This window comes from Lolium perenne, chromosome 3 (genome assembly GCF_019359855.2).
Source record: "Lolium perenne isolate Kyuss_39 chromosome 3, Kyuss_2.0, whole genome shotgun sequence".
Lineage (NCBI taxonomy): Eukaryota > Viridiplantae > Streptophyta > Magnoliopsida > Poales > Poaceae > Lolium > Lolium perenne.
In genome coordinates this window covers 288,765,487-288,787,621 of record NC_067246.2, presented here as the reverse complement: position 1 = coordinate 288,787,621, position 22,135 = coordinate 288,765,487, and the positions used below count along the sequence as shown (strand labels likewise).

The window sequence follows — 22,135 nt, the reverse complement described above, 5'->3', positions numbered from 1 at the left end:
TTTGACTGATTATTTTTGTGATTTGAGCAAGTTCCAAGATTTCACCTAAGATCTTGCCACGCTTTGAGCTTGACGCTCGGAAGACTTTGAGATCTCAAAGCCACTGGCATTGCTCACCGAGGCATCGATCCTGCTCACGGGCCTACACGAGCATCAACCACACTAGCAGCAATGGCAAGCATGGAAGCTTATCCCCAATGTCACAAACCTACATCTATGACTATGGGGCTTGACCATCGTGGTAGGTATTCCAATCAACTTAATTCAGTCTAAGAATTTTATATCTAAGTCATATGACTGATATGTTCCGAACAGGCATCCCTAGAGGAAGAATCTCTAGAACTTCAGGTGCTCCATTATTTGAAGACCTTGCTATTGGAAGAGTTTAGTGTTGGAACCAACTTCCACGTCCTCATAAACATCATCCAAAACACGCCGTACATGGGAAAGATTGGATTGTGCCACACCATTGTATGTTGTAATTGAGCATTGCATTTTCACTGGTCCTTTTATTTCGCCATTTGATTTACATGCACCGAGCCTTGGTACTTGAACCACCGTTTTTAGCTGCCCCGGCAAAAAAAATAGGAGCAATAGGGGTAACAAGCTTCCAAAATCCGGCCACCTCTCTTACCGTGCAAGAAGCTGAGATCGTAGGAAATCAAATGTCGGTTAGAAGATAGGCCGCAAAAGGTCAAGGTTTTATCAGAAATCTCTGAGGAAATGCAGCCCTCACAATGGTGGAGCGTTAAGATATCAAACTAGGGGAGCTCTGGGAACTTTCACAAGGTCAAACAACCTGCCATTTTAAATCCATTATCATGGCCATACAATTGTACTAGGAAATTATGTAGATACGCTGCTTCTCACTTTGCATTAAAAAATATTATTTCTGAATTATGGGCCGGGTGACCCCTCTGAATATCAGCATTTATATGCCATCCTAATCAAATGGAAATCATGATTTGGGGATTTTCGTGAGAACATGAATATGCCGTCCTAATACTCTAATATAAATTATCAAACTTAAATTGGTTTAGTTGAGTATTCATCACCATTTTTTTTTGGTGCTGGTTTATGATGTGCAAAGCATAAAACAATGGTGTAATTTTGTAATAATTATGTGCCCGTTTAATATAATAAAACATAGAAAATACACTATGTGGAAGATGGAATACTTGGGCGTTGCATCACGAGCACAGTTTGCAGCTGCCCTCGAAGAACAGGAGGATGCCTTTGAAACGCTCTCCGGTGAGAAAAGCTAGAATGATAGAGAAGAAATAACAGTCGTTGCCATAAGAAAATTATTTACATACACGAGCAGTCCAAATCCAGAGTCTTAGACTATTTCCTGTCTCGTTCCTAAACACTAAACAAAATTTCTCTGAATTAGGGGGGTGGTGACGCTCCTATCATACATAATGTCTTTCAATTGACTATATGAAGGAATCAAGCTGTGTATCACTCGATGATTCTTATATTTTGAAATGCTTGTACCCATTGTCGGAGCTTGTCATGCCTTCCTCCCAGTCGCCAAGTTTTCTGCCGCCAAAAACCACTTGTTTGATGCCCATGTGTCTGCAGTTTTAGCCAAATCGACAGACTGGGTGAGTTACAAGTGCACGATGATAGTTAGATCTGCAAAACAGTGTTATAACATTTTGTAGTTTACGTCGTGCGTTATGAATTGATGTTTTTTAATGGCATATCCAAGAGTTTAAGTTAGCATGCTTGCAGGGTACCAAAAATCTAAAAATTACACGTAAAGCAAAAGAATCTAAAATTACAAAGCTAGCAATGAAGACAGGACACCAGATCCAAGTTCTACATTCAAAAAGGTCTAAAAACCGCTAGTCAGTTCGACAATCAGTCTTGGTTAATCTCATAACTCGGTGTCAGCTAAAAGGCTACAGAATTAAGATGCTAATCTACCTCTTCGGTTTAGTTCAGACCCACGGGGCCTGTGATCATGCTTCTTCAAAGCTATTCAGAGAGAAAGAGATGAAAGAGATGTCTTACTCTGAGCTTAATTGTGTAAGACAGTTCAGTAATACATCCAACCCAAGATAATCTGAAGTGCCAAGGTCCACCCTGACCACATAAATAGAAGATGATTTCCAGAATAGCATAAACAACTTTACAAGCTTCAAAACTATTGAATGTTTCCAATTCATACCATACTCTGCCCCAACTGTCTTGAAACTCAACATCACTGATATCGTGGAAAGATGAAGGCATCACAGCAGAAGCTTCATCAGAATCATACGAAGGGTCAAAGTCCAACATTGAATTGGCCAGCTGAAGTCAAAACTGACAAAATCAGAAGTCTAAAAGAATGAGAGCAACAAGTCACTACCATAGAAAAGAAGAAGAAACATGTAAGATTATATCGATAAACTTACAATGGCTACATAGATGTTGTAACCAGTTGATACATAATAGGCAACACTACTATAAAGCATGAACCTCTAGTGTCGAAGATCTTATTTAGGTGCCAAGTTAAACCATGCCGAACATGGTTTACAAATTATGTAAGAGAACAGGAAGTATAGGTAGTCCAGATATTACAGTACTGCATGCAATATTTTCGAAATTCAGAAGACAACACATACAGTGTGAAAATTATTCCGCGTTTTAACGCAATCCAGTTTCAGGCTACCCATTAACGGTTTGGATTCATGAGTGAAGGGATGCAGGAGAGCAGAAAGTAATATATTATACAATCATTGTAGCTTTCCAAAAATAGGATAAGCCTAAGTGCCTAACCTGCAAATTTGAAGAGTTGAACGCTCCAAGCCTTCCCATGACATACCAAGCCTGAATTACCTGTGAAGAACAGTTGATGTCAAGGCAGGGCAGTTGCTTTCTAGTAATGAGAACGAAATAAATAAATGTAACTTTACACCGCCAAGAAGGTCGACATCTCGATCAGTTGGCTCTCCAAAGAGTTCGAACCAAATGAAAGCATTTAACGGGTTGAAGCTGCAATGATACAATGATAAATGAAAATCAGTGTTCATGAGCCTTAAATTGTTCAAACTTGGAAAAATTACTATTGATTTGAAAACAACCATCATATCCCTGCTTGTGTGATGTTTATGACAACTTAGCTAGTACAGTGTGGATTTATGCACTACAGTATCCCCAATTCAGTTCGCCGACTTAGTTTGAAAAATGGAAAATACTGTGTGAAAACAGGAGTTGTTTCAAACTCTGGATGGTTCTGGAGATGCTCAGTTATTTCATAGGAAGAGAAATTAGACTATATCAATGGGAACAGAATCACGGATTCAGAAAATGAATGTCACTACCGGTTGAAGCAGATCATCTGGTCTGGAATCACTTTCAGCTATCATGCATGCCGAACGGATAAAAATACATGTGTGATTATCATTATCGCGACAACTCACTCTCGGAAGCTGACTTTAAATGCGGCGACAGAGCCCGTCTTGGGTCTATTGAAGCCCTCTCTGCCTTTCTTGCGCACCCTTTCTTGGATCTGTATGCCAGCCAAGCACACAAAATTCTGGTAGTCAGTAAAGGTACAGCAAATGCACTAATTTTTTAGCCCCCAAAAATCAGAACCTCACCCTTTGCTTCATGAGCTCTGGATTCCCGATGCTGTCGCCGAGGATGGCGCGCATCTCCTCGTCATCCCTGCAGGCGTTCTCCAGCACCCTGAATCATTACAGCAGCACCAGTGAGCAAGCTAATCTAGCAGAGGGTTCACCCATTCATTTCAACACACGCACACACAGACACACAGTAGACAGCACAGTAGCAAATGAAAGCGATTCAGGCAAGGAGGTGGCCGACCAACCTGGCCCAGCCGGGGTAGGTGTGCTGGCGGTCGTAATCCCGGCGGCGGCGCTCCTCCCGCACCTTGGCCAGGCGCCGCTCCCTGGCAGTCGTGCCGGACGCCGCCGCATCGTCGCCGGCGGCCGTGGCGGTGGCGGTGGCGCGCCGGAGCTGAAGGCGAGGTGTAGGTGAAGGCGGTGGTGGGAAGTGGGATAGGAATAGAGTTTTAGCAGCTGGGAATAGCAGCGGCGGCATGACTGCTGCGAGGTGAGCACGCGAGATGGCCACCACCTTATATTATCTTCGTCTTCGTTTAGCTCAGCAGTCAGTAAATCCAGTCTTCTAGGCCTGGGCTGGGCTGGGCTGGGCCGGCCCATTTATTAACAGGCCGAAAGCAACACATGTTTTTCTTTGCGCTGACATATGTAAAAATCTAAAAAAATGATCAGAAAAATTAGATAGCAAAATAGCTAAGTTTGATATCTAATGCCAGCAAAAACCATCGCAATTTTTTTAAAGATACACAGAACACACTCTTTGCAGCAGAAAAGTGTACAGAGGGAGGCCCTAGTCTATAAGTGGTCATGAATCGGTCGCACAACTCAGGCTAGTGTAGCAACATTCTGAATTTTATTCGACTATTCGTTGCATTGTTGAGTTCAGAATGTAGATACAAACCAATTGAGTAAACACACTCACTCTACTTCAAAGTTCAAGCTAATCCCAGAGAGAAACCGGAGCATCGAGCATGTCATCCTCCTGTCTGCCTTTCACAACATGGTGTTTTCCCCCACCTGAACTATCCTGTCGCTCCCATGCATTCGATATACTCCTGCTGAACATGTTCAAACATATGAGATGGAAATGCCAGGAGCATGTCCTGCAATCTTCAGCACCAACAAGCCATCGACGCTCCATGCAAAAACACTATAATTGGGTTAAAAACCTGCAGAAATATAAATCAAACATTATTAGTACAGACTGCTATGCTCAAATAACCGCTGACAAAAAATGGAAAGAGTTAGGGACTGTCTTATTGCACACCGACTGTTCTCTGTGGTGACATAAGGATAAAGCACTCTAACTCAAAGTACTGGCTGGTGGTTAGACATTGCATTATTTAGCCCTTACAATAAGAAAGCAAATACTAGCGACTGAAAGCACAAATAAGAAAAAACTGAAGTACCTGCACCCAACATCTCAAACAAAGCCTCTTTGGCTTCATCTAGCTTCACGCCTCGCCATTCGCTCCCGCCTCGTACTGCATCCCCTTCCTGACGTAGAGCACGATCAGGGTGTTGAACGAGAAGCGGTCCAGCGGACATGCCTGCCGCGTCCATCCTCGTCATCAGCGCATCGGCACGCCCGGCCCTGAGGCACATGTGCAGCATGGCATTGTAGACGTGCGTGTTCATGCCGATCCCGCCGCGTGCCATTTCGTCGAACACTTTAGGCGCTGTGGCCGTCAGCCAGGCCGTGGCCCGTGGCGAGGCCAGTGCAGGCGTTCTCGTCGGCGGACGGGGGGAAGGCCGCGCGCGCATCTGTTCGAAGACCCGTACGGCGAGGAAGGAGAGGAGGAGGAGCGGGTAGCGGAGGGAGTGGGCGGCGGGGTGGTGGCGCGGGTGCGGGTGCGGGGCGAGGGAGGCGTCGAGGGGGTGCGGTTGCGGCAGGGCCCGGAAGAATGCGAGAGCGGCGGTGGAGGACGGCGGTGAGGAGGGATGCGTCTGCCGTGAGGAGGTGGGAGGCGGATATGATGACGGCGACGCGGGACGTCGGCGGCAGCATTGCAGAAATCTCTGAACTACGGCCCCCGGCCCCGGCTCACCAGTCACTCAGTCAGTGCAGTAAGATGCAGGGATGACACGCCATCATCAAATCATAGCAAATGCCCTTATTTGTTGAATGTGTGCAGATTCTGATCGTTTTGAATGTTTCAGCATTCCTAATTGGATGTTTTGTATGGCAATAATCATCATCATAGTACCCAGATTGCCGTTGAACTGGTCACCAACGCCAAGGCGGTTGTCACATCTCCATACCATGTTCATGCATACATAGACTTTTGTACAGGCGACGCATAATACATCATTGCCCTGTCTGCTTACTATTCCTGCTAAGTGCGTGCATATATGCCAGGACCAGATCCAGTCGCAGCTGGAAGCCTGGACCAGGATTCCACCACATGCCTAGTGAATTAGATCAACAAGGGGAAAGACCATTCAGTTTGCAGAGTTAACATTGTCAATTCGGCCAGTGTAATGCTCACATCCAAGATCATTCACCATTGCCCTTAGACTACTCATAGTGGGAGTAACATAGCTAGTAACATCACACACCCCAAGATATTTTGGTGACATGGCATGTTAATAAATGAAGAAAGAGAGTGATGTGTGTCGTTGCCTAATCGACGGTACCTCGGAGGAGGGATCCTCACGAGGGGGAGAAGAAGAAGGGGCCATAGGGCGGAGTGCACACGGGACGGTGGTACGCGATTTATCCAGCTTCGGAACACCTGCACGATGACAGGGCAAACTGCTGCTTGTCTGGAATTATCTGGGCGCTTTCGCGATGTTACAATGAGTTGTGGTTGTGCCTCTAGGGCTCCCGGGATCCGGCTTATAAAGGCGCACGGATCTAGGGTTTACATGGAGAGTCCTAGCCGGATACAGGTTGCCTAACTACGGTACAATGTCTTGCCGTGTACGTCAAGGATCCGCCTTCCTGTCTACGTCGTACCGGATCCGGGTTCCTTAATGGGCCTTCGTGGATCCGGGTTCCTCCTTAAGGTCGGTCGGATCCGGCTCCTTTTTCCTGGGCCGGACTTCATCCGTCAGGATCAATAGCAACTGGGCCGCCCGATGGGCCACATGCCACATCACCATCTGTGGGCCACCCGGGCTTGCCGGATCTAGGCATTGTCGATGGTACACCCATGAAGTATACCCACAACAGTAGCCCCCAGAGTTCTCCGAGTTCCGCCTCCTGTTTCCGCCTTGCTAGCCCCTCATGGTCTCCGGCAATGTTGGTAACGCGGAGAAACTTGAAGAACTCCAACTTCTTATTTTCTTCTTTCCCAACCTTTAGTCGGAAAATATTCTCATCCTGCGGGACTTCATCCATCGACAAATCAAAACGTGTCTCCGGGTTACTCCCCTGCTCGCGAACGAGAAATGCTTATCTCCGCGCGTTTACCCGGAATCTTTAAAAGACTCAAACGGTTCCGCCAATTCTGGCGCCATTTTCGCGCGATTTGAGCGGTAACTTATCCCTAGCCATTTTTACCGTTTAGGGTTTGGACACGTGTCACGCATCCAACGGCGCGACGCTTGCGTTCCGACCACAGGATGCGGAGCACGAATCTCCTCCCCTCGGCCTATAAATATCCACCGTCAACCCTAATCTTCCCATTCACCCCCTCTTTCACCTCTCTGCGAAGCGCCGCCCGCGAGCTCCTCCTCCGCCGTGCCGGAAAACTCGCCGGAGTTTCGCCTGAGCGATTTCACCACCGCGCAGTTCATCGAGTTCTTAACTTCGGCGAGCCACCGCGCGAAATCCTCGTCGCCGGCGACTCCGACCACCGCGGAATCCATCACGGTGAGTTCTCCGAGCTTCAAATTTTCGCCGTAGCTGGTAGGGACGATCCTCAGGACGACGATGTGGATCCGACTAAGTCTTGTTCTCCGCCACTACTTTGTCTTCAGATGTCTTCTGCGACTCCGCCTCCGAGCTCCGACCCAATAATGGCAACGCCACTCTCCTCCGCCCCTCCTCCCTTCGTTCCAGTCCAACTGGATCCCACTAAGGATTCCGGCAAGGTCGCCGAAGGCACTTCAGCTATCCCGGAGAAAGCCTCCGGGGCGGAGCAGGCAGAACAGAAGGCGGAAGAAATCGCCGCCAAGAAATCCAAAGCTCGTCAGCGAGACTCAGAGGCCAAAGGGAAATGGTGGCCCTGTACCACCACGGAGATGGAACTGAAAAACCTTGAGGCGGAAGGTTTCTTGCAACCCGGAAGTTGGCGGACAGTTCCGAACTCTTTGGCTCCAGCCCCCCAAGATAACGAGATGGTGCTGACTAAAGCGCTAGTGGAGCGAGGCTTCTCGTTTCCGCCTTCGGACTTCTTCTCAGAAATCCTGAAGGTATATGGGCTCCAGCCCCACAACATCTCTCCGAACAGCGTGTTAGCAATCAGCAACCACGTCACCCTCTACGAGGGCCATCTCCGGGTACCTCCCGAACTCTCCCTTTTCCAGTACTATTTCTCCGTCAAGAAGGAGAAGATCCGCCAGACCTCCGAGCTGGCGACATGCGGGTCCATCACCTTCATGCTCCGCCCTGGCCACGTCTACCCACCTACCGACCGCCACGAATCCGCGCGATACTGGTCAGGGGGTTTCTTCTATTTGAAGGACGTCTCCGACCCGGCGGGCGAAAGGAAGCTGCCGCCATTCAAGAACTGCCCCGCCAGCAAAACTCCGGCATGGACGCAATGCCCCCACCTCTCCGAGTCGCCCCAGCTGACCCGTGCTGTTAGGCGGATCTGCAAGCTCACGGAGGAGGGGCTGACGGGGAAGGATCTCACCTTGTCTTGGTTCACCAAGCGGATCCAGCCGCTCCAACACAGGGACCGCTTGATGTTCCATTACACGGGGCGCGATGACCCAATGCGCGCCACGAAGGACAATCTCTCCGCCGACGCCATCGACAAGAGGATCCGGCTCCTCATCAAGATTCCGCGTGAACTTCATGTTCACGTGTGTAACAAAGACATCAACATCAACGGTTCCGGAACCGCGGTATGTTATCTTGACTTGTCCATTGTTTCCTTTGTATTCAAATTTTTGTCTAAGTGTTGGCTCTGTGTCTTAGCTCGAAGCCCTCGAGGAAGGCGAACTCGGAACCCTTGTCCGGGTCCCTTCTACGGGCAACACGGATCCGGAGGCCGCATCGGAGGCGGAAGCTCATGACGCTCCACGCCCTTCCAAGAGGAAGAGGGCTGCTCCCTCCAGCCCTGCAGCCAAACGCGCCCGCGAAGTGCTCAGTACTGCGGCTACTCGGAAGCAGAGGCGGAGAAGAAGCGCCTCAAACTTATCGACACCAGCAACAGAGGCCAGCCCGACATCCAGCAGTTCTTCAAGCCTTCTGGGTAAATGCTTGATTTCCGGAATCCAAATTCTTCTGTTTTCACGAGCAAACCCTTACTTAGTTATTATGCTTTTTTCTTTTACAGAATTTTCGGAAGCCAGCCCCCCAAGGCTCCAAGAGCACTCAAGAAGAAAGTCAAGCCGTCTCCGGCTTCTATCCCCGTTACGCCGGAAGTGGAGGTTCCACCCAAGGCCTCATCTGCCACCAAGCCGGATCCCAAGGACGTCATCAACATTGATGACCTTCCCGAAGACCCCGCTGGCCATGGCGATTCCAGCAAGGGCGCCTCCTTGTCTGCACCTCCGCCTGAACAACCAAGTGCCACCTTTGTCGAGCCTACGGCGGAGCAGTATGAGCAGAAGGTGCAGCTTATTCATGCCTCCAGCACGCTCCAAGCTAACCCTCAACCTACCCCATCTCTGCAATAGCTTTCCCTCGCACAACGCCACGCGGAAGTTTCCGCCATGATGGACAAGGTGTGGGGGACGGCGAACACGGAGATGCAAGAGCTCACCTACCTTGAGAGCGACCTCAAAGTCTTTTTTGCTAAGCACAAGGACGTGCGCCAGGTAACACTAGCCCCCAAGCATTGGGTCAGACATTTTTTTCCGTGTAACATGTGTTAGCCGATGCTTTCTTCAATATGTACCTTAGGCGGAAATTTAAAATTTAATACCTCCAAGACTTTGAATTCCTCGCCAGTCCCCAGAATTTTAAATATCCGACTAACTCCTGACTGCGCCTCAGAACACGCGGAAGCTGCATGAAGATCTGCGCGTTCACGTGCTTGAGCAAATTACAGAGATAGAGGGGCTGCGCCAGAACGCGGAAAACAGCCAGAAAGCTATCCAGCAATTGGAGACCCGCCCCTTCGGGGTACGAACTTCGAATTTGATTTTGTATCTTAGTTTGATCCTTGAATGATGCGTAACTTGTGCGACCGCCCGCAGAAGAAACTGCCAAGCACTCCGCCTTTGATGATCTGTCCGCCAAAGTCAAGGTGCTCGAGGCGGAGAACGAATCCCTCAAAACCTTTATCAAAGAATCCTCCGAGAAGGAGAATGAGGTGAGGAAGGAGCTCTCCGAGAAGCACGCCCGCGACGTGGCGGAACTGACTGATAAACTGAAGAAGAGCCAACAAAGGGTAACTTCCTTAGTGGCCAAGAACAAGGTTCAAGAAGCAGAGGCGGAAGCGGAAGCCATTGACAAGCTCATCTTCCGTAAGCATTTTTTCCTTGTTGTTGTTCCGACTACACCACACGTTGCTCTGTCCACGGAGGAACTGATCCAAAAAAAAATCGCAGCAAGCCTTGGCTTTGAGTGGAACAAAGAATCAACCCTCAAGAGGACGGAAGCATACGATGAAGCGCGGAGTTCCATCGACGCGCTATTCACGGCCTGTCGCGGAATCGCCAAGACCCTGTCCTTGAAGAGGGCCAAAACCTCAGTGATTGATACAATGACCAAGCTGATGCAGCAAGTGCCGGAGTTCATCAAGGACTGGCAGGAGTCTTCCGCTCGCAGAGTCGCTTCCCTAGTCTTAGCCACCTGCAAGGCTCACTTCCCTTCACTCAACTTCGCGGATGTTGCGCGTGACACTCCTGAGGGTGCCAACATGCACGCCATCCTCTCGGAAACCAAAGGGTTTGACCAGCTGTTTGTCAGGCAAGTTAACCACTCATTCTGGTATCACAAGTATGATTTGCCCAAGGGCTTTTCCGACGCGGAAGAGGAGGAAGGCGAGCCGGAGTACTATGCGGAAGGTTCCGGGTCAAGCGTTGAGCTTTCCGGAGAAGGCTCCGACGAAGACTCCGAAGCTGGCTCCGGCGATAGCGATGGCGATGGCTCCGCCTATGAGGAATCTGAAGAGGAGGACTCCGAGTAGAGTTCCTGTGAAACAATGAAACAATGTTGCATCATTTTGGCCCCGTAGTGGGTTTGTAATATAACTTTAAATTCTTAAGTAGCTAGGAACGAAACAACTATGCATGGGCGGAAACACTTATCCTGCTACCCTTTAAGATTATTTGCATGTTTCGTTCTTATCGGAAAGCAAGTGCTGATTTCATTGTTTTCCGGCTTGATCGCTTCACCTTCCGCGAGCCGGAAGACCTTAGCCGGAAATACTCGCCAGCGGCGACGAAGCCCAATGGCAATCCGTCAATAACCGCGGAAACAAGCCCCCAGCTTAGGTGCCGGAAATCGCTACTAGGAATCCACGAGTTCGCAACAGAAAACACCTCCATCAGAAAACTTAAGCTTACGTCCTAAAGGACGATTTTTGAAAATCACAACTTTTATACACGCCTAGGCGGAAAAATCCAGCTCTGCGGTTTTAGTCGGAAAACATACACGATCTAAAAATGAACAAGTAAAGGAGGTAAAAGACTCAGAGAGTGAACCAAAAGCTTTATTTCATTGATCATGTATAACTATTACAGATTTTGTAACTCGGAAAATTATGCTAAGTGTAGAAAGGACGTAGCTGTGCAATGTTCCAAGGGCGATCTGTCTCGTCGTAGATGTCATCCGGATCCTCACGCTTGCGTTTCCGGTACCAATTAGCAGGTATGTCCTTTAGCTCCCGGAAGTCGACAAGGTAGTACGATCCGTTGTGAAGCACCTTGCTGACGACGAAGGGTCCTTCCCATGGAGACTGCAACTTATGGTCTTTCACCTGTCGGAGGCGGAGGACCAAGTCTCCAGCCATAAAAGAGCGGTTCCGAACTCGACGACTGTGATAACGTCGGAGTTTCTGCTGATAAATGGCGGAACGTTGGTCGGCTAAGTTCCGAGCTTCTTCGATCAGGTCTACAGATAGCTGTCTGGCCTCGTCAGCTGTTTCTTCATCATAGGCGGAAACTCGCGGTGAATCGTGGATGATGTCGGAGGGGAGCACGGCTTCGGATCTGTATACCAGGAAGAAGGGGGTAAATCCTGTTGACCTGTTAGGGGTAGTTCGTAAACTCCACAAGACAGCTTCCAACTCGTCAGCCCAAGCTCCAGCTGCTCGTCACAGCGGTTCTTCAAGGCGTGGCTTAATTCCTGATAATATGAGGCCGTTAGCCCTTTCAACTTGACCATTGGATTGTGAGTGAGCCACAGATGCAAGGTCCAGTCGAATCCCTACTGTCTCGCAATAATCCTTCAATTCTCCCTGTGCGAAGTTTGTGCCATTATCTGTGATTATGCTATGTGGGATGCCGAATCTCATCACGAGGCTGCAGACAAATTTTCGTGCCGTAGCACCGTCGGCTTTTCTCACTGGCTTTGCCTCTATCCACTTACTGAACTTGTCAACAGCGACCAAGAGGTATTCAAAACCGTCAGGAGATGATCTTTTTAACTTACCAACCATATCGAGCCCCCAGACCGCAAACGGCCAGGTGATAGGTATGGTCTTCAGCTCTTGGGCTGGAGCGTTTGGTTGAGTAGCGTAGTACTGACAACCTCGGTAGGTCTTGACTATCTTGCCAGCATCTTCTTTAGCTGTAAGCCAGTAAAAACCTAACCGAAAAGCTTTTGCAACGAGTGACCTGGAGGTGGCATGATGCCCGCAATCCCCTGCATGGATCTCTCTGAGGATTTCAATGCCATCTTGATTGGAGACGCATTTGAGAAATACCCCTGTTGCACTTTGTTTGTAGAGCTGTCCATCAACAATTGTGTAGGATCTTGCTCGTCTGATGATTTGTCGTGCGAGGACCTCGTCCTCTGGCAACTTCTGATCAATGAGGTAGTCCAGGAAAGGTTGTGTCCAAGCCGGAATGATAGCCATCATGTGGTGACCCTGCATACCACTGCATGTTGTAGTATGCCTGTCGTTGATATAACATTCACGAAGTACCATTCCGCAAATATTACATCCCTCAGAGTAGTACAACAGAACATAGCAGGTCCATAACTCATTCATTTATTATTACAAGCATAATATACATATCGTCTCGGAGCTCCTCTTGGGTCCTAAGAGGGATACTCCTGGGTTCGAGGCGAACCCAACTTAACTTACAATATAGAAGTTTCACTAGGTTATACATTTATTACCTCGAGCAGCTAAGTACTAAGAGTTCGCACTGCTCGGTTACTACTAGTACTCGGTGATTCTAGACTTGATCTCCTCCGGAAGCCTCCCCGGTTCCGTAGACTATAAGGTAGTCTATGCCTTCAACTCCTCCAGAGAGGTCTGGTTCTTCATAGCCGATGATCTCGGCTCCTTCAGAGTTGTCGTAGTCCTCCTCCAGACGGTTCAGACAATCTAAGCAAGGGATTTAAGAGTGGGATGAGTACGAGCGTACTCAACAAGTTCATTATAGATAAGAGGTGTTTAATGCACTAGCTATGATATTAGACCAGACAGTCTAATACCAATGCAGGTTTTGATAAACATTTCTTCAAGAGGTTGCTTTTATTTCAAAGAGCTATGTCCGTCAGCCTTCACCGGTTTACTAGAACTTCATGGAGCTCCTTTCCGGCCGCGTTCGCAGTTCCATATCCCGGAACAGGGAGTGGTAGGTCACGGTTCTTTACACTCTGCAGAGGTGTGTTGCTTTACCCATAAGAGATCTTAACCTTGGTGCCAACCGGGCAGCTTTCCCGTCCACACTTCCTTCGGTGTGAGGCCCGGTATAAGGTCATAGCCAACTATATTCCTCCGCTACCTCGCACACCCACCCTTTGTTGCAAACCCCGGCCCTGGGTCCTCGTCGGTCCCATTATTCCCATATTTCAGGGTGGACCCCGACCACGACGACAGTCTGGGATCGAACCAAACTCCTTCTCCGGCAGCTGCAACCCATCATAGACCACATTACCGTGGGGAATTAGAAGGGGATCCCCACCCACCAATTGTTCTGCAAGCAGCAACTGCTACGGTAAGCAAAAGCTATACCGTGGGGAATTAGAAGGGGCTCCCTGACAAGGTATCAACTTGTCAATGCCTATGGATTGTAGGCTAGGGTTTAGTTGGAAGTAGAGGGTAAGTAGATCTCGAAGGTTTCAGCCGAAAAGTACTCGACGATTGTGAAAACTAGGGTTTGTAGACAATGATTCGATTATCTCTTCGTCCCTCGACTCCCCCTTTATATAGGAGGTGGAGCCGAGGGATTCGTGCTATACAAGTTACAGAGTCCGGGACGGTTTCTAACTCATCCCGCCAGATTACAAATAACACTTCCTATTACAACTCTTAACTTTCCTTAATATATCTTGGGCTCCCGAATCTTCTTATTCTTCGGGTAGTGGGCCTTCAGTAAACCCCGGGTACTATCTTCGGCAGGCCCATTTGGGATGCCTATGTCAGTAGCCCCCGAGATTTTGCTTGAATCGTAGAGTCAAGGAAAATCTCCACTGTTTATTTTTATTTCGAAAGCTTTAACCTTTTTATACTTCTTCACATAAAATTCTATATTGTACAGGGATAATGGTAGTTGGGGCTAGTTCATCTGACGGATCAGGTACTAGTTAACTGCTCTAGTGGCAATCCGCAAAAACCTACTTCAAGATCACGTCCCTGGACATGATCTCGGGATACTGGTGTAAACTTCGACAGGTGCCGCTTAAGGTCTTACCATTCTGTCGAGTCCCAGTCAAATTTATCGGGTACCTAACGCGTCCGTTAGGATTTTTCTTCGTATCTGTTGATACGGATAAAAGTAGCAGAGCGCAGTCTTTGGCGATGCCACGCCCAGCAGAACGGATCTGGGGTCTTACCTTCGTAAATTTGCGGCATTCAGAAATTGATCGCAACTTTGGCGTTCTGAGAATATATTGTCGAGTGCTTTTCCGGCTGTTGGAATGGCACATTTTATCGAGTCAAATATGACTTATATTGCTCTCCCGATGGGAGTATATGTAGAGTTAATTATAACTCGAAATATACTCTCTTGCTTTTCTATCTTTTATTTTTGAACTTCATCGGGTACGCGAACAGCGTTCCGATGGGAGTAACCCCGAGGCTACAGCCAAGAACTTGTGCTTGGTTGTAGGCTCAACATTTTAGTCCACCTTGTCACTATATTGTCATTATGTTCCAATATGATCTTCTTTTTATCTCTCGGGTGCGCGAACAGCGCTCCCGATGGGAGTAGCCCCGAGGCTACGACCAAGGACTTGTGCTTGGTTGTAGGCTCCCGCAATTTCTATACTTTGCCATACTCGAAATTTTACTTTTTGTCGAAGTAGCCCCGAGCATTTGGGCAAAAACTTGTATTTGATCAAAGGCTCCCGAAGTATTCAAATAACTCCTGTCGCCAATCTTCTTTTATTTTCTTGTCGGCATGCTTCCCTTAATCAAATTTACTTCATCTCTATTTAATAGTCGTGATTTTTCTGCCCTGTGGGTCCATTGCTTCTACCACGTTGACACGTCGTGCAAGTGGGGGACACACGTCCTCCGCTTTTCCTGGCGCACGTACGGTAACGCTTATCTCAGTAAAAATACCTTTTTACCCTTTTATCTAGAAGATTTGTTGTCACCACATGATTTCTTCATCCAACGGTGCATTGCTTCACCCGATTCTTATATAAACCTTTCTTCAACCTCCGTTCACTCCCTCGCTTGTGCCGCACATCTGTTCCTCTTCGCAAAAGCTTCCCCTGCGCCCAACTCTCTCTGATCTTCCGCACTCACGAACATTGCTTTGCCCATTGCCGTTGATGCCACCGCGTACGCGACTCACTCGCCACAGCACTCCAGAATCCAAGATGGCCGCCGAAGATCTTGAGTGGGAGAGATCTAAAATCTCCAACCAGGACGTCAACACTCTCAAGAGGCTTGGCCTCATGAATAAGTAAGACGCCATCCGCTTTCCCAATGAAAGAAAGCTACCCCCACCCTCCAATGGAGTACCGGGTTAGTTTCGTTGATCACCTCATCCGCGGCCTTTCGGCCCCAATTCACGATTTCCTCCGCGGCCTTCTTTTTGTTTACGGGATTCAACTGCACCAGTTGACCCCCAATTCCATCCTTCACATTTCCATTTTTATCACACTTTGCGAATGCTTCCTCGGAATCCCTCCTAATTGGGCTCTGTGGAAACGCATTTTCTGCCTCCGCCGCAATGGCTCCCACAACGCCACTTATAACATAGGCGGCGTTGTTATACGTGTCCGAACCGACGTTGATTATTTCGACGTCAAGTTTCTGATTACGTGCAAGGATGGCGCAAAAGATGGCTCTACATTCACGAAGAAAGTGCCAACTACGTGGAACACAACATAATCCCTTTCGACGGAAGTGCCAAAATTCAGCGCCGCCGTTCTGGGACGCTGAAGCTTAGAAGAAGAGAAAAAGACGACAGAAGCACTTATGTCTCGTATTCATCAGCTTCAAAATACTCGAGGCAAAGAACTGTCTGGTGTTCAAATCACTGCCTACTTCCTTAGGATTAGAGTGCAGCCTCTTCAGGCTCGCAAAAATCCCCTTTGGACGTATTCCGGAGAAAACGACGCCAATAGAATCTCCAGTGATCTTTCTGCAAAGGATTTGGAGAAGTTGATTCGAAGAGTTTCCCGCTTGGCGAAGAAGGATCATATTCCCTCCTCTTGTCGTGTGGAACCATACAGCTCCGCCAATCCTCTCCCCGAGGTATTTTGTCTTCTCGAGTTTCTGTCTTGTTCCGAACTTTCCTTGCATCTTATTGTATTGAAATCTCACTAATTTTTTCTTTTATCGCTATTTTCTTGCAGAACCATCCTACTATGGCTTCCCTTCCTCCTCTTCCTGAGGATGGAGAAGTCGAAGAACAGGCTATCGTTGCCGAAGACACCCAAGGTTCTTCTATTCCTGAAAGTGAAGTTGCGGGTTCTCACAAATCTGCGGCTTCCCATGAAAAAGAAATTGAATCTGAAGCCAGCGAGTCGACGCAATCCCTTCCTCCTGCTGTTTCCCCAAGGAACAAAAGGAAAAGGAATGATGTCGAGGATTCTGGCACTTCTAAGGCTGAAAAAGTTGTTCCTTCTCATCCAAAGGCAGCTTATGATCCTTATATTGAATCCCTCGTCAGCTCGTAAGTCACCTTTATTTCTCCCTTTTTCTGTACTCGATGTGTTTATCTTGTCTTACTTTTTATGCTGCCGATTTTTGATCGACAGTGATGACGAGGAAGAAGTACCAACTGTTGACGTGGCTCCTCGGACAAGCACGTCACATACTGTACTTGCCTCAGACACGCTAGTTGAAGGAGAAGAATCCTCGCCTCCTCAACAAAACGTCGTCACCACAACTCCGCCGTCAAGCCTCCTTGCTCCTTCACCAAAAAGGGCAAGGATTGAAACGTTTGTTGAACCTGCCCCTCAATTGGGCAGCTCGTCGACTCTGCTCTTAGATGATGTAAGTTTGTCGATATCTATATTTCCCCTATTTTGCTTTTTCATGCCTTCACTCTCTTTTTCATGCCGATGTGTCTCTTGCTGTGTTCTTCTTTAACAACCCATGATCAAAGAGCTTCTCCGCATCGGATCCCAATTTATTGGGTACCGTGAATATGCTAGCAGAGCCGAAGGTAACAATTTTTATGCTTGCCGTTTTTCCTTGACTTTTTGCTTTGTTGCTTGTCGTGATTTTTGATCTTTCTTCTCTCTTTTTTTTTTATCTCGACAGAGAAACTTGCAGAGGCCAACGAACGTGCCGACGCACTTGCTCAGAAACTTGAGCAAAGTGAAGCGGCTCGCAAGAAAGCCGAACTTGTTGCTAGCGAAGCCAAAGCCGAGGCTGATGAAGCCAAAGCAAAAGCTGCTAGTGTCGAGGAACAGCATAAAAAACTTGAGGATGCAGCATAAGCCTTAAACGAGCACAAAGCTGCACAAGCTTCTCGTGAACAGGGGATCCTCAAGCGCCTGAAATCACAAAGTCGACGCACTTACAGTAATATTATTGATCCCTTCTATTTTTATAAGAGTCGCTATTTCTTGTTGTTTGACCAACGTTTTGTTTTCTTGGCAGATCAAACAAACCAAGATTTTGATCTGGAGAATCCTGTCGATGACCCTCTCCTTGACGCACTTTCCTATCTGGAGCTGCATGGGTCCGAAATTCGTGAAGGCGTGGCAAATGCTAATGCAGGATTGTTGGCGTTGTTCCCCTACTTCTTCCCGAAGAAAGAGGAGCCCTCGACTTTCCTTAACCTTGCCAAGATGTTCAATTCACCAGAAGACCTTGGACTGAAGATGCGCCAAGAAAATATGAAAATTGCCGTCGAAAGCACTATTGCTTTGGTTCTTGACGATCAACAGGCTGTTGATTGGACGAAAGTTGGCGACACCGAGCAGATAGAGCAATCAAAATGGAGGTCGCTGATTAAGGCAGCCAAGCCCAACACGGAGAAGATCTTGGCCTATCTCGGGATCAAACCAGCGTCGACTCCTAGCTCATCAAGGCCGGAGGTCTAGTTGCATGCCTCTTTATTTTTCTTTCTATGTTTCTTTTGCTCTTGTCGCCAAAGTAGTCATTTGGCGACACGTACTTCCTTAGCTCCACTGTAATGCTTTTGTAATTATTCCGAGAGATTAATGAAAACTCTATCTTTGCTTGTTGTTTGATGTTGTCTTGTCTAAATTTCAGTTGATATTTGATAACTATACTCCGTCTTCCGCTCCTTCCAATATTTCGCCTTCTTCTTCTCGCTCGAGGAGAGCTTTTGCTGATACTGCACCTGTCGAAGATACCTTGTCGCAAGAACTGGATGAACTTCGAAAACAACTTCAGTATGTGAAGAAGCAAACACTTGTGATGATGGAGAAGTCTCATAAGTCATCTGAAGCCGAAAAAATTGCACTTCAGCAAGCTCGCGAGGCCGTGGCTGCTAAGGAAATTGCTGCTTCCGAGGCTGAAAAGGCGACTACTCGAGAAAATTTCATGCTCGAGTTAATGAATGAAGCCAATGCAGATTTGTCGGGTATGCTTGTTTCATCCTCCGATATCTTTCATCTTCATGCTATGTCTCTTAAAGGTTTCTACTTCGTTGTTTTGATAGGTTCCTTTATTGATGCTGCTGCCGAGGAAGAGAGGGTAAATACTAGGACGAACCTCCTTGTTAACCTTTCCCTTGACCATGGTTCTCTGTTTTGGGCTACTCCGGAGAGGACCCGCCAAATCGTCAGGTTTCAGGATCGCACCTCTCAAACTCGCGACTTCCTTGACTTCTGTACCAAGACCTTGTCTATGGTTTATAACTCCATGTTTCCTCGGAACATTCAACCAAAAACTCTTCCTGAGTTAATGGAGAAATTCAAAGAAGCTCACAGGATCCATGACTTCGTCAAAGCTCAATTGGTAGCTGGCGCCAGATTTGCTCTTATCATGCTTCAGATCTGCCACTCAAATCTTGACCTTACCCAAGTTGTTGCGAAAGTTCATCAGAAAGTAAAGCGCCGAAGAGTTGGTGTCGACCGAATTAACACGAAGGTTTCGCCTGTAGCCGAAGAAATGATTGAAGATCTTCTTCGGATGGATGCCGACTTTTTTGCCGATGGTCATTATGCTGATTTTCTTGGCGCTGCTCCTGAAGAAAACAGAATTACCCTTGATGACATCCTGAATCAAGACTAATTATCTTCCTTTGTAGATAACTCTTCTTTGTAACCCATGATTGTGATTATATTGTGAAGCAATCATTATATTTCTATATTTATCTAGCTCCCGAGTGTTTCGGTGGCTATTTACTGTATTTATATATTGCGAGGTTTTGAACCAAGGCATTTATTTAATATGTATTGATGGCGAATATCAGCCCCCGAGCTTCTTTATTGAGTACTATTTTGTATTTTCGTTGACTCACGAGGTACTTTAGTACCAAGGCAAGGCTTTTCTTTGTCGATGAACTATATTGAAATTCGTCGGGTCAGAGACTTTGAGCATGTCGATAAAGAAAAGTTATATTGACACTATCTTTATTATATTGCAGCACCGCGAGCCCGCCTCATTAAAAACCTTTCTCGGTCCCACTCGGTGCCCCAAGAAAGGAAAAGAGTGCGTCTGAAAACTCGCGGGCGTTTCAGTACATTGAAGTTTTACAAGGACTATATTTCGACTCTAGGCGTAGAACCGCACTTTGAGTTGCGCCACGTTCCAGGGGTTTTGCTCCTCCACCCCTGTCTTCTTGTCCTTTATCCTGTATGCTCCTCCTCCGATTACTTCCGTGACAATGTAAGGTCCAAGCCATGGTGACTCGAGTTTTTCATGACTTTTTTGCGTGAGCCGAAGAACTAGGTCTCCCACCTGAAAAGATCTTGGCCGCAAACGTCGACTGTGGTAATTCTTCAAGTCCTGTTGGTATTTAGTTACCCTTGATAGTACCTCGTCTCGAGCTTCGTCGAGTGCGTCGACGTCGTCTTCCAATGCTATCTTGGAAGTTTCTTCATTATACTTTGTGACTCTGGGGGAGTCGTGCTCTATTTCTATTGGTAGTACTGCCTCTGCTCCATGGACCAGGAAAAACGGTGTCTCCTGTGTCGCTGTATTTGGTGTTGTTCGGATGCTCCACAACACACTTGGTAGTTCTTACGGCCAGGTATGTCGAGCTTTTTCCGAGTGGTCCTAACAGGCGTTTCTTGATGCCATTGCGGATGATGCCGTTGGCTTTCTCGACTTGCCCATTGGTTTGAGGATGTGCAAGCGACGCGAAGTGCAACTTGATACCCACTTCTTTGCAATAATCTTTGAATTCGTGGGATGTGAAGTTACTACCATTGTACGTGACGATCTTTGTGGGGCACTCAAATCTGAAGACGAGTCCTTTTATGAATTTTACTGCGGATGCTCCATCTGGTGAATTTATCGGCTTCGCTTCTATCCACTTTGTAAATTTGTCGACAGCTACTAGCATGTACTCCTTTCCTCCTGGCCAGGATTTGTGTAACTTGCCCACCATATCAAGTCCCCATTGGGCACAGGGCCATGACAAGGGTATTGGTGTTAGTTCTGGCTGCTTTGGAGAGTGGGGTTTTGCGGCAAACCTTTGACACGCGTCGCAAGTTCTTACTATTTCCTTGGCGTCCTCGATTGCTGTCAACCAGTATAATCCTGCCCGAAAAACCTTGGCTGCGATAGCTCGACTACTTGCGTGGTGGCCACATATTCCTTCGTGTACATCTTTCAAAATTATCCTTCCTTCTTCGGGTGTGACACATCTCTGCAGGACGCCTGAAATACTTCGCTTGTACAATTCTCCTTTGACCACCGTGAAAGCTTTGGAGCGTCGAATTACTCGTCTTGCCTCAACTGGATCATCGGGTATTTCTTTCCTGAGGATGTACGATATGTACGTCTGCATCCATGGTATCTGTATCACCATGACCAGGTCCTGATCTTCTTCTTCTTCCTCTTGCTTTTCCTTGGTAGCCCCCGAGGGTTTCTTCTCCTTCTTTTTTGATTTTATCGATTTTGTAGATCTCTCTGTTATCTCTTCCCAAAATACACCTGGCGGAACTGCAAGGCATTGCGACCCGATGTTTGCAAGGACGTCGGCTTCGTCGTTGCTCAATCTACTAATATGATTTACTTCGCATCCATCGAACAACTTCTCGAGCTCGTTGTACACCTCCTTGTATGCCATCATGCTATCATTGACTGCGTCACATTGGTTCATAACTTGCTGAGCCACCAATTGTGAGTCGCCAAAGATTTTTAGTCGAGTTGCACCGCAGGCTTTCGCCATCTTCATCCCGTGTATGAGAGACTCATATTCTGCTTCATTGTTAGATGCGTTAGGAAACGTCATCCGAAGGATGTACTTCAACTTGTCGCCTTCAAGTGATATGAGTACAAAGCCTAACGTGCTGCTTGCGGTTGACGATGTCGAAAATCTTGAACGTGCCATCGAGATCAGATCCTTACGCCTCTAGTTCCCACAGACGGCGCCAATTGACAAGGTATCAACTTGTCAATGCCTATGGATTGTAGGCTAGGGTTTAGTTGGAAGTAGAGGGTAAGTAGATCTCGAAGGTTTCAGCAGAAAAGTACTCGACGATTGTGAAAACTAGGGTTTGTAGACAATGATTCGATTATCTCTTCGTCCCTCGACTCCCCCTTTATATAGGAGGTGGAGCCGAGGGATTCGTGCTATACAAGTTACAGAGTCCGGGACGGTTTCTAACTCATCCCGCCAGATTACAAATAACACTTCCTATTACAACTCTTAACTTTCCTTAATATATCTTGGGCTCCCGAATCTTCTTATTCTTCGGGTAGTGGGCCTTC

The 22,135-nt window shown here is 47.4% G+C and overlaps 2 protein-coding genes across 2 annotated transcripts; both read right to left on the bottom strand.

Annotated features, from left to right (window-relative positions):
• Positions 1-1,272: 1,272 nt before the first annotated feature.
• Positions 1,273-4,112, bottom strand: LOC127345240 (uncharacterized). Its single transcript, XM_051371687.2, has 8 exons — positions 3,821-4,112; positions 3,591-3,678; positions 3,411-3,499; positions 2,904-2,982; positions 2,767-2,826; positions 2,177-2,298; positions 2,020-2,091; positions 1,273-1,578 (listed from the first exon to the last, which is right to left on the bottom strand). The coding sequence occupies exons 1-8, from the start codon at positions 4,051-4,053 to the stop codon at positions 1,476-1,478; spliced, it is 846 nt and encodes a 281-aa protein (XP_051227647.1). The 5' UTR covers positions 4,054-4,112; the 3' UTR covers positions 1,273-1,475.
• A 294-nt stretch (positions 4,113-4,406) lies between these two features.
• On the bottom strand, positions 4,407-7,388 carry LOC127345241 (uncharacterized). The gene is made up of 4 exons (XM_071827587.1): positions 7,302-7,388; positions 5,783-5,984; positions 4,985-5,629; positions 4,407-4,744 (listed from the first exon to the last, which is right to left on the bottom strand). Exons 1-4 carry the CDS (start codon positions 7,386-7,388, stop codon positions 4,737-4,739), a joined length of 942 nt encoding a protein of 313 aa, XP_071683688.1. The 3' UTR covers positions 4,407-4,736.
• Between the last annotated feature and the right edge of the window lie 14,747 nt (positions 7,389-22,135).